The sequence below is a fragment of the Corvus hawaiiensis genome, chromosome Z (genome assembly GCF_020740725.1).
Source record: "Corvus hawaiiensis isolate bCorHaw1 chromosome Z, bCorHaw1.pri.cur, whole genome shotgun sequence".
In the NCBI taxonomy this organism is placed as follows: Eukaryota; Metazoa; Chordata; class Aves; order Passeriformes; family Corvidae; genus Corvus; species Corvus hawaiiensis.
This window is the reverse complement of record NC_063255.1, coordinates 55,303,905-55,319,189: the sequence shown is the minus strand read 5'-3', so window position 1 is coordinate 55,319,189 and position 15,285 is coordinate 55,303,905. Positions and strand designations below refer to the sequence as shown.

The window sequence follows — 15,285 nt, the reverse complement described above, 5'->3', positions numbered from 1 at the left end:
ATATTTTGGTAAGAAAAAGTAACCCTGAATAAACTCAAAGTGTATATAAAAAACCTAAAGAACAACAACAGAAAGGTAAAGTGGGATAAAATATTCCCAGATACATTTGTCCAGAGTAGGTGGTGAAAGATTTGGAAAGATGCTATGATTTTGCCCTCAAGTATGAAAGAAAAATTATTTTCTCTGTATATCTGTATATATTGAGTATATCTTTGAAATGTATAACGGAAGAGAAGGAAGCCCTACAGATATGCTTAAAATAAGCTGGAGAGGGATCATTTGTTCTTAACCCAGGATATTTTCTGTACAGGTATGAGAGCCAGAATATTCACTGATAGTAAATTTCAGGAAGCAGAGATAGGTTTTAATTTTATCCATTCTTGTACTAATCCTACAGAATTGTATAGACAATGACAGTGACTGTGTCCCCTAAATTTTATTGATTTTCAGAAAGCTTTAGATAATTAAGAAAATAGTTGTGACAGATTGTGAAACACAGGAAGTTTTTGGTTGTTTGCTTTGCTTTTTTTTCCCCTTTTAAAATGATCCATGTGTATTAAAATATTATCAGAGTGTGAAATGCACTGCAGTCTCTAACCAGGAACAACTCTATCAGCATGATGCACTGCTAGAGCTAACTGTGTTTTGGTCATGCCTGCCTAAATCCTGTATTTTTTGCTAAGGACCTTTAGCATGCAATAAGAATTTCCAATATAGATGGTACAGTTGGAAATCTGGACCCAGCTGACATCTGCCCCTTGAATGAAATCATCAGAAGAAATGAGTGAGTGATATTCTAGCCAAAAAAATCAACGATTCAGGTTGCATTGTTTTTTAAACAATGAATGTTATTTTTATGAGAACTGTATGAACCTACAGTATCTGAATAAGAAACTCCAGAAAATGTCAATAAATGTAGTTACTAAAGGATGTAACTTCAATAAGCACAGTGGCAACTTCATTACTTTTTGACTTAAGATTACTACTATTGGGAAGCCTGGAGAAAAAAGGCTCAGAACACCATCAACTTCAACATCACTTTCTCAGCAGTTACATGGTACAGCAGCTGCCACACTGGAGGAATCCTGGCAGGGCTATCCAAGAGGAACTGTCCCATCACCAGCTGCAGCATGAATTCTGTGACTTTGGAGCAGCCATTAGTGTTCCAGCCAGTACAGATCTGAGTGAGACATATCAGTTTGAAATGTCCCAAAGACAGATGTATTTTTACTACTGGAAGGAAAGAGAAATGGTAAGCAAGATGGAGAGAAAGAAGTTTCACAGCACAGCAATGTTCAGTTATGCAGACTGCATCAGATGTCTGCTCAAAAGAAAAAAGCTGACAAGAAGTCACTGTGTTTAACAGTGTGAGAAAGAGATAATCAATAGATAGATCAGACTACAGATGTGATCTTTTCGTGGCACTGATGTAGATATAGTCTTAAAATGAGAAGACCCCAAACTTGCTTCTGTGGATTAAACGCAAGGAAATGCACGTAGGAGATCAACTTTCTATTCATATTCTTCTTTTTAGGTCTCTCTGATATTTTTTTGAGGTGAAGGAAGATTATTGCTTTTGACGCATCATTTCTCCAACAGATAGGTAATTAATAGAAATGGTCAGTATCTTTTCTGAAAGTATTAACTACTGTATTTTAGTTTCTAATGCAAGATCATATTGGTCTAGGGATAGACCAATATAATTCCTGGATGTGCTTGATTCAAATAAAAACATAGGAACCAGAAGAAAATTTTTACTTGGCTCAAAAATGCATCTTAGAGTCTTTTGCTCCATTCAGCAAACATCCCTGTCAGATACTTTTCATGTGTTCTTAAAGACTCCTAGTGATATAAATCCCTAAACTTTATAATAGATTTTACTACTGTTCCATTACAAAATTTGAATGTCCCCTTTTTTTTCCAATTTCACAGTTTAATTTTGTAACATAAACATTTGATTGTTCTTTTTATATTGACATAATGGGAATGACAAATATTCTATATATGCCCTCTTCATTTAAAACTTTTTAATAAGAAATTTGTGACAGTACTAGGTTGCATTTGGAGATGGATAAGAAGGAAAAAAATATTTAAAATTATTACAGTGTTCCTCTCAACATCTCTAAATAAAAGCAATTTCCTTCCAAATAACTTCTGGGTTTTTGGGAGCTTTTTTGGAGTAGACAATTGTTTCCCTCATGCTGTAGATAAGACCACCAAGAAAAAAGTAATTATTTTGTAAATGTTGTGGAAATGGCCAGTGTAGGACCAGAATGTCAGAATGTAGCCCTACAACACATATTTGGTCTCTCAGAAAGCAGAGTATATCTACACAGAGAAAGGAATAAAGAGATGATAGATTTTTTCACGTCACACACACACAGAGCCACATAATATATTATTTTCTATTTCCTCCAGCTTATATTGACTTCTCTGTAGGGAACAAATAAACAAATCTGGTCTAAAACATGACCTAAGAGGCACCTACTTGTTTAGATAAGGAATTCCCAGTAGCTTAACCTAACACCCATCTTTTATCTTTTTCATACTTTCATCTTTTTGTCAATTATATTTTTAATCTTTACTCATATAAGATAGCTGAGAAACACCTACGTTGTATTGAAATGTTATGCTATTTGCAGGATGATGAATTTCAGTCTGTGAAACCAATTTGTTTGGTCAGCATACTTTTAAAATTACAAGTTTGACTAAAGCGCAGTTTCAATCAATCTACAAGATCTTGCTCTATTCTTTCTAAATTTTGTAGTAGTCTTCAGAGAAAGAGAAAAGATTATGAGATCTGTTTCAGCTTACCTCTCCAGAGCTTCCAAGCTGGCAGAGAATTTCTTGGGTTCAGGCACTGCCCATGAGATAGTTGGAAACTCCTTTTGCACCCAGTACAGTCCTTGTAACTGTACCCAACACAGGTTGCACAGCTCCTGTGGCAAGGTTCGCACTCTCTTGAGATGCCGTCAGCAAAGAAGCCATCTCCACACTCCCTCACACATGTGCCGTCTGCAACAGAAACAGAGCCTGGAAGGATAATGACCCCTGCCAACCCCTCTGTCTCCAGCAGAAACGGTTTAATGAAAAAACCCCAGTATGTAAGAACATATGAAACTTTTTGCAGCTATATAAACTCCAATTTTTTATCATGAAATCTAAATTCAGTTCAGTTGCATATGAGAAACTTCATAAACTTCAAACTAATTTGCATTTAAATCTAGCTTGGCTTTAATCAGTATGCTAAACATTAGTACATACAAATCTAATAGAAGTCCAAGCCTGGGTAAAAGTTTTGTGGTTAAGTCCCAATACTTATATTGTCTCAATAAAAAATTAAAGACTAGACACCCCTAAGTTTTTTAAATATATGCAAATTTAGACATATGCAAATTTATAGGTTCTCTAGTTTCTGCTGAGTATGAAGTTAAAGTCAGGTTTAAATCTGATTCAGATTAAGGATTCGCATACCTCATCAAAACCTCTGGAAGTTGTAGAACTTATGGCTTTTTGAGTTTTGTCTGATTTCAATGAAAAAAAATCATAGACCCACAACTCACCCAGGTTGTGACCACAGAGTTTTCCATGAGTGTGGTGCCACTACTGGGCACTTTCAACAGCCAATGCAAGAAAACATTATAACCTCAGGAATTCCTGTGATTCATTTTTGGGACCATGTCTGAACCAGAGCTGCCTGATTTATGGCTTCTTAATAAAGCTAGGCGATTCCTACTCTTGTGTGAATCTGGTGTGGAATTTAGTGGTTTTAACTGAGCTTGTTTCAGAGTGTTTAGAAGTCAAAGTAAAACTAGACTTGCAAATAGTAAGGAAACATTTAAATGTCTTTCTCTAGTTAAAAACCCCTCCTTTCACAAAGTCAGAATCAAATACAAATTTTTTTATGTGGCCCGAAGAGTTGAAATTTAAGTATATAGACCCTTTGAACCAAATTACACTACTGGGTAATATAACCACCTTGCATTAATGCAAATGCCTGATTCTGCAAAGAGCTAAGTCCCCTCAGCCTCTGCTCTCTGCTCTAAACCAGATTTTTGAGTTTAAGAGTTTGGATCCAGAGTATTTTTCTGAAGAGAAGGTCTAAAATATTTTTGTGTATTATGCCATACTTTGTACTTTGCACTTCGCTTACCTGAGAGATAAAAGCCTTCCTCACATGAGTCACACCCATCCTTGTCACAGCTATCACAGTTGCTAGGACAGTCTCTACACTGCCAAGAATTTTCATCTCTGTAGGTATTTTCTGGACAGTATTTATAGCAATGCTGCTTATACCTGTAAAATAAAGTAGAACATAATTAGTAAGTTTCTTTTGAAGGTCACTGAGTTTGTTTTCTCTGTGTTTCTAGGGATGGTAATGGTAAAGCTGTATTACCGTAATGAACAGAAATTATTCCTCTAGCGAGGATTCAAAGTGTATTTGTGGTTAGGTTGTTTATTCAACAAGCAAAGTCATGTTTCCTTATCTTAGGATTCTTAAATATAATTTATTTTATTTTATTTTTTAAAGATAGGCAGAAACCCAAATACATGCTTCATTAAAAATTACTATATTATGATTGTAAAGAGATGATTGCTTTTAAAAACATATATTCCAGTGCCATTGTATTTGTATACATAGTCAATACAATCAATTTTTTTTCCAATTTTTACAGAGATCTACTAACGCTCTCTTTGAAAAGCAGTAGAGTTCTTTTTGCTTCATTTAATTTAAAATTTTAATTAATATTTTATTCCATTGCATAAAGCCTGTACATTTATAAGTGTGTCTTATGAACTTCATATACCACAACTAGACACAACAAATCCATGTGCATTAACTTTTTGACACTTTTTATTCCATATTCCTCTCCTCTGATATGCAAAGGTCCCACCAGTCCGTAAGTTTTAACAGGTCTCAATACTAAATGGCTGGCTAGTTTTCCAACTTTTCCCAAGTATTTTTCCAAGTTACAGTTTTTCAGACAGGCAATTTAAAGGATGAGACAACATACACAGCACAGATTCATGTAGTGAAGCGCATATTTTTGCTTCAGGAAAATGTGTAGTCATGAAGAGCTATACAGCTATACTTACATGTAATAGTTTTCAATGCATGTTATACAAATTCTTGGATCATCTGAAATTAAATAGATAAAATTATGTAAATAATTTTCAGAGTGAAAACCAGAATGCCAAAAAGAACTTTTGCTACACCATTTTTATGTTAATATTTCTTACAGAAGAACAATTAAAGCCTAACAAGAACATTGTTGTCTCTGAATCTCTGTTCACATTTATTTTGAGATTAAATCTTCCACAATTTGATCCTGGCCTGTATTTTCATAGTAACCTGTGGCTTTTTAGTCCTCAGCATAAACCAGGTACCTGGAAGGAGCTAAGTCCTTAGGAAGTGTTGATCTGGAAAGCAGAACCTTCACAGGGGCTCAGGGTGGGTCAAATGCACTGTTAAAAGGAGACTGCAACTTACCTGAAGTTCATCCTATAGGTTCATCCTATTTCTTTATTTGTTGCAAAGATAAGTTAAACGCTTTTGACACTTGTAAAAGCAGAGTTTTCAGAGATCTAAGTAATCAGCTTAAATTTTAAAATCCTGAGCTAGACAAGAACATTTCTATATTTGGAGAGGGGGTAACGGTAGAAGAGGTGGTGGAGAGGGAAAGCCTTTTGGGTATACTTTCCCACCAGAAAATTAATTTTTGTATTCAAAACATTTGTTAAATGAACCAGAAAAGTGTTATGCAACTTTTAAAACTGTTAAAGTTATGGATTTGACTTCAAAAATGAAGAATATTTTCTATAACCTTCCATTATCTTCTATTCACTATTTCTTTCAATTTAACCAAGGCAGCAGAATGGAAGGAAACATAACAACCTGGGTAAACGTATTTATAAAGAGAATCACAGAATCACAGAATATTCTGAGTTGGAAGGGACCCACAAGGATCACTGAGTCCAGCTCCTGGCCTTGCACAGCACCATCCCCGAGAGTCACACCATGTGCCTGAGAGCATTGTCCAAACACTTCTTGAACTCTGTCAAGCTTGGAGCTGGGACCACTTCCCTGGGGAGTTGTTCCAGCAACGAACCATGCTCTGGGTGAAGATCCTTTTCCTAATATCCAACCTAAACCTTCCCTGACACAACTTCAGGCCATTCCCTTGGGCTGTCACTGGTCACCACAGAGAAGAGGTCGATGTCTGACCCTCCTCTTCCCCTCACAAGGAAATTGTAGACTACAACCAGGCCTCCCCTCAGTCTCCTCTTCTCCAGGCTGAATAAACCAAGTGACTTCAGCTGCTCCTCTTAAAGCTTCCCCCCCAGACCCTTCAACATCTTTGTGGCCCTTCTTTGGATGCTCTTTAAGAGCTTAATGTCTTTTTTATATTGTGCTGTCCAAACTGCACACAGTCCTTAAGGGGAGACTGCACCAGTGCAGAAGTTTCCCTTGTTGAACTTCATACAGCTAGTGATTGCGCAGACCTTTAACTTGTTGAGGTCTCTCTGCAGGACCTCCCTTCTTCTGATGAGTTCAATAGCTCCTCCCAGTTTTGTACCATCTATGAACTTCCAGCCCTACATCCAGGGCATTTATAAAGACGTTGAAGAGCACAGGGCCTAAGATGGAGCCCTCTGGAACCCCACTGGTGACCGGTCTGATGTCATCCCATTCACAATCACTCTTTGTGCCTCATCCCTGAGCCAGCTGTTCACCCATCCCATGATGTTGTTTATCCAGCTGCATGCTGGGTGTTTTGTCTGGAAGAATACTGTGAGAGACCATGCTCTTCATTTCTGGGAGAATTGAAGAAAACACTACCTTCTCTCCTGAATCACAGAATCATGGAATCAATTAGTTTGGAAAAGACCTCTGAGATCAGTGAGTCCAACTGTTGACCAAACATCCTGTCAATTAGTCCATGGCACTAGGTGCCATGTCCAGTCTTTCCATAAACACTTCTGGGGACAGAGACTCTACCTCCTCCCTGGAAAGTCCATCAGGTCTAACCACTCCTTCTGTGAAGACATTCTTCCTAATGGCCAACCTAAACTTCCCCATGTGCAGACAAAAACTATGGCTTCTCATCCTTTTGCTAGCTGGCTGGGAGAAAAGGTCAACCTGCACCTGGCTACAACTCCCCTTCACGCAGCTGTAGAGAGTTCCCCCTGAGAATCCTCTTCTCCAATTCCAGCTCTCTCAACTACATGGGGTTATTGTGCCCAAAGCACAGGATCTGGCACTCAGTCTTTCTAGTGTCTTGAAATCTCTTTTCATTAACCTTGCTCTTTTTGTTGAAATATCACTGGTACTCATGTGAAAGCAGGAGTAGGCAGTATTTCGAAGGCTCTATTAACCTCTTCATTCTTTTGGTGAGGTCCCTGATCTGGGCCCCAAGGAGGCAGCAAACTTCCCTGAAAAGAGGATCTGGTCTGCAGATGGTTTAGATTATATTTGTTCTAATGTATATTTTCTTCAGTAATTCCAGCAGAGTGACTCAGCAGTTAACATTTCTTGACTGTTTTGATTCATGAAGCTTCTGAACTGCAGATCATTGGAGTAGAAATACATGCTTTGTTTGTATATTTAATTTTAAAAGTATGTTTGCTCAGTGGCTTCTGAGCTAGGTGAACTTCTGGTCTGAGCCAGTAGTTTTCTTCTGTGCATGTATTTCTGTGGAGAACTTTAAACTAAAATCTGTAATTTCTGTACTTGCAGAACTCATGGTTCAATCTCACATCTTAAGCTTTTCCAGTGATTTTCCCCCAGCCTGGATTTCAGAGAGGAAGTAGTTTTTTCTTTCTCAGAAAAAAAAAAAATCAAAGAAAGAAAGTTTTTTCAATACATGCACCTTGTATCTTCAATGTGCAAGGAAATTCTCTTTTACCTACACCGTAGGAAAGACAATATACTCTAATATGATGTTCTGCCTACACTGAAATGTCAGGACTGAAAATCAGAGAACAGTTCCAAAACTTTCAGGGCTTTTTTTTTTTTTTTTTTTTTTTGCACAGGTTGCATACCACAGTAGCTTGTAGAAACAAATCTTATTATCTGCAAATCTAAAACCCCTTCTGCAAGACTAACCTCTTGCAGAAGATTTACTCTGAGATAAAAAACTGTCCTTGTCATAATTTTGTCTTGAAAGCAAAAGTCTATTCATCATCAGGAATGGTTTGAAGAAATGAAGTTTTCCTTTCTCTTTCTTAAGTTGCTGTGGGAGCCAGATCAGCTTTCACTCATTTATCGTGTAATGATAAATCTGTAAGCCTGAGTCTGTTCACAGTGCTGCTCTTTCAGCTGTCTCACACTTCCTTAAATCTTCTCCAAATACTTTTGTTCTCACTCCTGCAGCCTTATAAACTCTATGTTCCTCCATTCCACTCTATAATGGATTTTGTTGATCATTTGTGTACTATTTATTCTCACTTTCTGCTTTTCTAGTGTTATGTTTGTACTTAGAACTTATAACCCTGACCAAATTAAATAGTTAGGTTCTGGATGACCTTTGAGAGTGGCACAGGTTTTCCCCCGCTCAATCAAAGAGACACACTTGGGTCTAAATGCTTTTTGGTGGGCTTTTATTCTCAGGGACACAGCTCCTTGGGTTTTCTCAGTATTAATTTCTTCTGTAAGGCATCTTTGAAAGAGAAAAGCCTTATAACTTTACTGAACATTCTTCTCTCTGCACCCTACTGAGGAGTACTTCATTCTCAGTGTTAGCCTTTGAAAGTAGTCCGAGTGCAACTGTTGTAAAACCATGTCATGGTGCTCACTGTAGAAATCTGGGTGGATCATATATTGTATTTTGCAGCATGGAGATGAGGTATTCTATAGGAACCCGTTAGAACTATTCATATCATAAGATATTTTTCCTTCTCAGGTTGGGTGAGGTGAGTGGAAGAGAACCCACAAGTAATTAAGAACTGGGTCAGGAAAGTGTGGCTCCTTGAGCACACTGGCAGGAAGATTGCCACCACAAACTGAGAGAATGCCTGACTTGCACAATCACTTCTGAGAGGATGACCTGTCCTCTGTTGATTCCAATGAGTTTATCAGTGGTCGACGTCAGCTCCATGTGCTGCAAATATTTACCTCCTCAATGAACCAGGTGCTCGTATTTATTTAGCACTATTTGTTAATGGTGTGGCAAATTCTGCCTGTGAAGTGTATGTATGCGAGTCAGTAGATACGGCATATCAGAGAAGTTTGTCACTTATCACTTTCAAAGGTACCCAAATTTTGTGTCTGTTCATTATGCAAGTGCAAAAGGGCATATGTAAATGGTATTATTACAGACGGAGCTGAAGTTATTTCAGAAAACACTTTAGCCCACGTGTTGTATTTTAAACATAAGAAATAGGAACCAAGATTTTTATGTTCTTGCAAATCTCTGAAATTCTCTTGGAATAATTACTTTAAGTGACTCAGAATCTACAGTTTTACCTTATTTTTTTCTCTTGTTCTGAGTGTTGGCTCCTAGCCACGGGCTTTCTAAAAAGGAAGGTTTGACTTTGAAGAAGGTGTCTGAAATTCATTATGGTTTTAGAAGTCTGGAGAAAATATGAATGCTATTCTGCAGTTATCTAAATATGTAAGTGAACTTACATTGAGAGGTGGAAGGTAAATGCTGCAATGGCATAAAGAAAATCCTCTTCCTTAGTATTTTTTGCAGCAAAAATTTCTCTTCCAAAGCTGCTTTTGTTGAGGAAAGTGGATTTAATTTTGTAGACTTCATGATGTTTACTGGCACCCACCAGAAAAAAAGACATTAAAATTTAATCAAAAGCCGATGGTCAAGGTAACGAAGACCTGCAGTTCCCATCTTTCTGCATCAGAGGGAGCCATCCTTCATTGCAGCTTTAAAAAGTAAACTCAGCATGTCCAAAATTGGGTTATAAGAGCTGAGGAACCAAAGGTATGAAGTATCATAAAGACAATTTTGGCACTGTGGACCTGTGTAGTATCCAGCACATTTTCTTAGATACTTTGTCTGTCCAATACTGTGCTTGTGTTTGCTTGCACAGAAGTAGGGATATATTTGATGTTTTTAAGAATTTAGAACTAAACTTAGGTACTGAAGTCACCCTTAAGACTTGGCTTGTGCCTGTGCAGGAGTCTGCCTTTCAGATCTCATGAGAAGTTGTGCACAATTGGGTTCGTGTGGCATCAAGCAGAGTAAAAAGCAGCCCAGAGTATGTGGGCAGGAGAAAGTGGGGAGGTGAACCCTAATGTGCATAGCTGTTGTTTGGACACTGTGTGCACAAAGATATAGATCTTTCTGGGATTATGCTTTCTAAGGCAGTGTTCCTATTAATATATCCCAGGACTTGTCAGTGTCTGCAGGTAGAATGGTATATGTGAGCATTAAAGATTCGTTACATCCTTAGAATACAAGTGGCCTCTGAATTAATGAAGTGAAAGAGAAAGAAAATAATTACCTGAATTTAAAAAAAAGTACCTTTTATATTTTAACTACATAGACTTGCCTGTCATTGATTAAGTCTCTCTCTCAGAGTTCCTATCTTTACTCTTAGTGTTGATACAGCAAAGAAATATAGCCACATTGGTGCCCTAAAACAAAATCCACTCCAAACTTGAAGGAAACCAGACAGATTTGACTACATTCCTTGAGAATTACAGAAGATCTTACAAATAAACATTGTCAATATACTTTAGAATCCTCACACCTGGTGAAGAATAACCTGCAGTGCTACTTATTGGGTGGGTTTTACTTTCTTCTCTTAAATGCCTGATATGGAATATAACGTATCAAACCGTTATAAAAGTATGATACCTCTGTGTTAATCTGGATGTATTGTCATTACTGATCAAGAAGAGAGACTGCCCAAGCAGACTTGCTCTATTCTGTTGGCACGTGTCATAATGCCAGAAGGAAGCAAATCTTATTAATTTTCCTATCTGCACAAAGCAGTACAACATTGCCTGAGACTGCAGGTGGTGGTTTAATCTATTATTTAGTGCCTTGTGAAAAAGACTTTTTGAGCAAAACTCTTTCAGGCTAGTAAGACAACAGGCAGTTCAGTTATCCTAATATGATTATATATCCCTCCTGAAAACTAGACTTCTGTCTGCAAGAAAAGAGAAAAATATCATAATCTTTATTATTTGTGGACAGTAAGAGAATCACTTGAATTTTGCTGCTCCTGGTTTAGAATGTAATATCATCCATTTTAAATAAATAAAGCTTCTATAAGTGACCCTGTGCTCAGTATAAACTGAAGAAGTTAATTATTTTTATTTCTTAGAGTTTATATTGAAGGATCTTAAAGCGCTTCAGAAGGAGCAGGTGCTGAATGATTTTCTGTGAGAGAATGGTCTTGAGTCAGCTGTAGATTCATAAATATGCACAAAATGTATTTGCATTTCCAATTGCTATGATCACTACATTCCTTTTTTTTCCCACCACACTTCTACCTGAAATGTTCATAGTGTTGGACTTTTCCTACACCTGCTCTGCAGTTCTTAGATTAAATTATTCAATTGTCTCAAAGGGAAAATAGGACAAAGAGACTGCAAAATCCTCGAGCATTCACTTAATTTAAAAAGGGACCCTGTAGAAAGACTATGACGATGTGAAACTAAATGTAGCACATTCCTTATTTTCTCACCTTGAAATTTTAGTGTTTGAAGTTATTTTTATGGCAGTGTAATTTGTCTAGATCTTGCAAAATAATGAACTTCTTGCAAGAGACCGGCAGTTAAGTTTTTGGTTTTTAGGGTTTTTTTACAAAAGTTTCTCAATACATCATCTTTCTCATTAGACATGAGAAAGCCATTACTGTACTCAACTTATCTATTAATTGTTGTTGATATGCCTGAAAACTCATTGAATATTAAGAGTAAAAATATAAGCAAATATCTACCATATTATACAGATAGATGCAAGCATCTACCATAGCTACCTGACTTATTTTAAATGTGAAGCTTACAGGTTCTGCTTTATTTGAAGAACACATTATAGTTTGCAAAATCTGCTTGGGACTGTGCTTTTAGGCCACTACTGTTCTTCTGTTCCAAATAGAACTAACAAAAAACCAATCTCTGACTCTCAATAACATATGCATTGTGACCACGAAAGGCTTTCCTTGATATAATGTCTGTTAATAAACTCTGGCATCTTAATACTTCAAACTTTACACAGCAGTGAAAACTAATTCAGCCTTTGTTTTACCTATATCCATTCTGTAGACCCTTGAAGCTCTTAAAATCCTCTTTTAAATCAGAACTTTGAGTGCAAGGACTTGTAACTATGTAGTGAATGTTATGGATGATTAATATTTAGGAGATCAGTGATCCTCCCAGGAAAAAGGTAGATGAGTACAGCCACTTTTTCTGTATTCCAACTGACCATTAACAACCTTCCAGTCTCCTTATACAGGCTTATTAAGTTTATAAATGAGGAAAATATTCCTCTGAGTTACTTGAAATTACTATTTTTAAGGAAAGTTGCTATTCATACATAGTACATTTCTCCTTAATTCAAAACACAGATTGCCACTAAATAGTTTCAGAAGAAAAAGACATTATTTGAAGTCTCAAGCATCATAAAAAACACAGAAAATATTAGCACAGGGAGGTAACATCTGATAGCATCAATAAAGACAGGTATTGAAATGTATACTCTCCCTTAACTTCTCTTCTCCCCTCAGCCAAGCAGACAGCTGCCATGAATCTGGATAACACACCATACAAAAGAAGACCACAGTGTAGTTGCATTCATGTTAAAACCATCTCTTTATTCAACAATATTGACAGGGGCAGTTGTAGGCACAGAGGAAAGCTTGACTGAACGCACACAGAATGCCTGGTCACAAGCATCATGGTTTTTATGGTACCACTTATTAGATTGGACAACTGGCAGAAAGAAGGAGTTACGTGATGAAAATCCTTACAGTAAATTAGGTATGCCAGTTAGTGTAGCCAGAAAAAGAGCTGGACAGACAGTTGTGGTTTAGAGTTTGTTGCAGACAATGGCATGCCAATACTGTTCTAAATTTTGCAGAACTGGAAACTCAAATTCAGAAAGTGTTCCAACCATGGATGGCAGCCCTGAATGTGAGAGATAAATTTTTTATGGAAAGGGCATATCTTTACATCCAAGGTTTTCTCTTCTGGGACATGACAAAGCAGAATATGTGCTTTCCTGGAAGAGAGTGCCACACCCCTTTAGCAGACCCCTGTGGGACAGTAAGCATTCACCCATGATTGCACTTACTGACATCTTACCAACAGTCTCACTTTCTCCGGATATTCTGGTTGGAGGAGAACCCCCTGAAACTGTAGGGAAGCTGCAACAGCCACATGGGAAGCGGTTTGTGACACGGAAGTTGAGATTCCGCCTGAATTTCAGACCCCTCTTTTTAATTAACACTGCTGGTTGCATTTTCAATGGAACATATTTCCTTTTTGTCTGTTTTACAGGAATGCCAACTGCACATGGGTGGACGGATTAACCCACACCAACCTTGAACACATACAAGGAATTCTTTTAGGGCAGTAGTATTGTTATTGCAATAACTTGATCTTGAATGAAATTTAAAGATTGTGCTTATGTCTGTATCCTGAAGAAAAAGCACAGGGCGGTGGTCTGTTTTGAGGCCTAGAAAATTTGAACATCTATAGTAAAATTCTGTGTCTGATAATAGCTTCAGAAAGTCAGTAAATCTTTCAGCCTGAGTGTGGCTTTCAAGCAGGAAAAAATAAAAGTGTTTCAAATGTTAATAGCTGAATTAATAAAAAATTATTCTTATTTATGCTGAATATAAATTTTAGAAATTTATTTCATATAGTATGGGATAATTGGTGAGAAGCCACCTGCACCACTGACTAATTGCTCAGTAGCATGCACTTAAATAATGACAAGAGTGAGGGGACTAGATTTTCCCTGCCTTAAGAATAACAGTAAGATGGATAAGGGGAATATTTACCCTGTTTGCAGTTCTGGCATCCATCTGAACATGGTACGCAGTCTTCAGAGTCAGGATCTTCCACTTCACCTGTGTTTTGCAAATCATCAGTTTTGGGTTAACTCTAGATAATACGAGGGCAACATTTGGAAGCACTCAGCAAGGCTCCTGGATATCAACTTGATTCAAATCAAAAAAGGAGAAAGACTCACGGAAATTAGTTTTCTCATTTGCTCTTGCATAACCCACTCAATTTGAGGAAAATACTCCTACTTTACAATAACATGATATTAGAAGAGGATCAGAGCTGGAGCTTAAGGACCTCATGGTCAGGTGTGACTGTGTATTTCAAAATATTTTTTAGTGTGCTTAAGCAGATTTCTGTAACAAATTGAATAGAATATTTGTTATCTCCTACTAAAGGATGCTTACCTTCTCTACAATTGTGCTTCTGACACACATTTTGAGTAAGGTAGTAGCCTCTGAAACATCTTTTGCAGTGGCTGGAGTTCAGGCACATGTCACAGTGGCCAGGGCAAGGCAAACAGGTATGCTTCAAGTGGTAGTGCCCTGGAGGACAGTTGTCTCTGCACTCCCCATGATACAGGAAACGTTCCACCCCTCTTTGGTCTGTGTGGCAAACAAATGGGAAAAAGTTGTTGGCCACAGAGGGTGTTTGGGATATGAGAAGGAGCTTTATGAAGTTCCAGTGCTGCAGTTAGGCACTGACTGCTAGATTTTACAGTTTTACACCAGATGAGATATATAAATGTTTCAGGATCTCAAACTTTTCATGTTCCTAGAGGTTTATGGCACGTAAAGATATCATGCTAGCAAACAATTACTCTTTACATCCACCAATCTGATAAAAAAAGGATCAAGATTTTTCCATCACTGAGTTTCCTTGCAGAGGACAAACAAGTATTTGTAATGTATAGTACACACAAATGTACAATTATTATTAGAAAAGCAAAGTGTCCCACTTCACCTTTGGAAAGGATCACTCTGTGTCCCTAGAAGATTAAACTGTAATCCTCATCTTAGTGGAATCGTCTAGACTTGAATTAGAATAGCAGACGTGCAGCTATTAGCTATCAAAACACAAGCATTCTCTAGTGCATGAGAACTGGGAGGTCCCCTGCTCCAAATCCTTCTGAATGAAGCCTGTGACCTATAGCTTCCTGTGCCATGTCCTCCAACATGGGGAGTTTTCTAATCAGTCACCCTACAGTATAAATTACACATCACTATGCTAAGTGTATTTCATTGCCTTAACTGTAGAGCAAGAATTTGCTTACCATAATTTATTTTTGAAAATGCAGAGAAAGCAGCTTT

The 15,285-nt window shown here is 37.4% G+C and overlaps 1 protein-coding gene across 1 annotated transcript in view; it reads right to left on the bottom strand.

The window, feature by feature from the left end:
• The window catches only part of PCSK5 (proprotein convertase subtilisin/kexin type 5), a 229,397-nt gene that overhangs the window by 20,097 nt on the left and 194,015 nt on the right, over nt 1–15,285 (bottom strand). The window contains exons 23-27 of the mRNA XM_048290931.1: nt 14,383–14,580; nt 13,972–14,040; nt 5,098–5,140; nt 4,154–4,296; nt 2,815–3,015 (exon numbers count right to left, since the gene is read on the bottom strand). Of these exons, the coding sequence (XP_048146888.1) occupies nt 2,815–3,015; nt 4,154–4,296; nt 5,098–5,140; nt 13,972–14,040; nt 14,383–14,580 (654 nt within the window). The remainder of the gene's footprint in view (nt 1–2,814; nt 3,016–4,153; nt 4,297–5,097; nt 5,141–13,971; nt 14,041–14,382; nt 14,581–15,285) is intronic.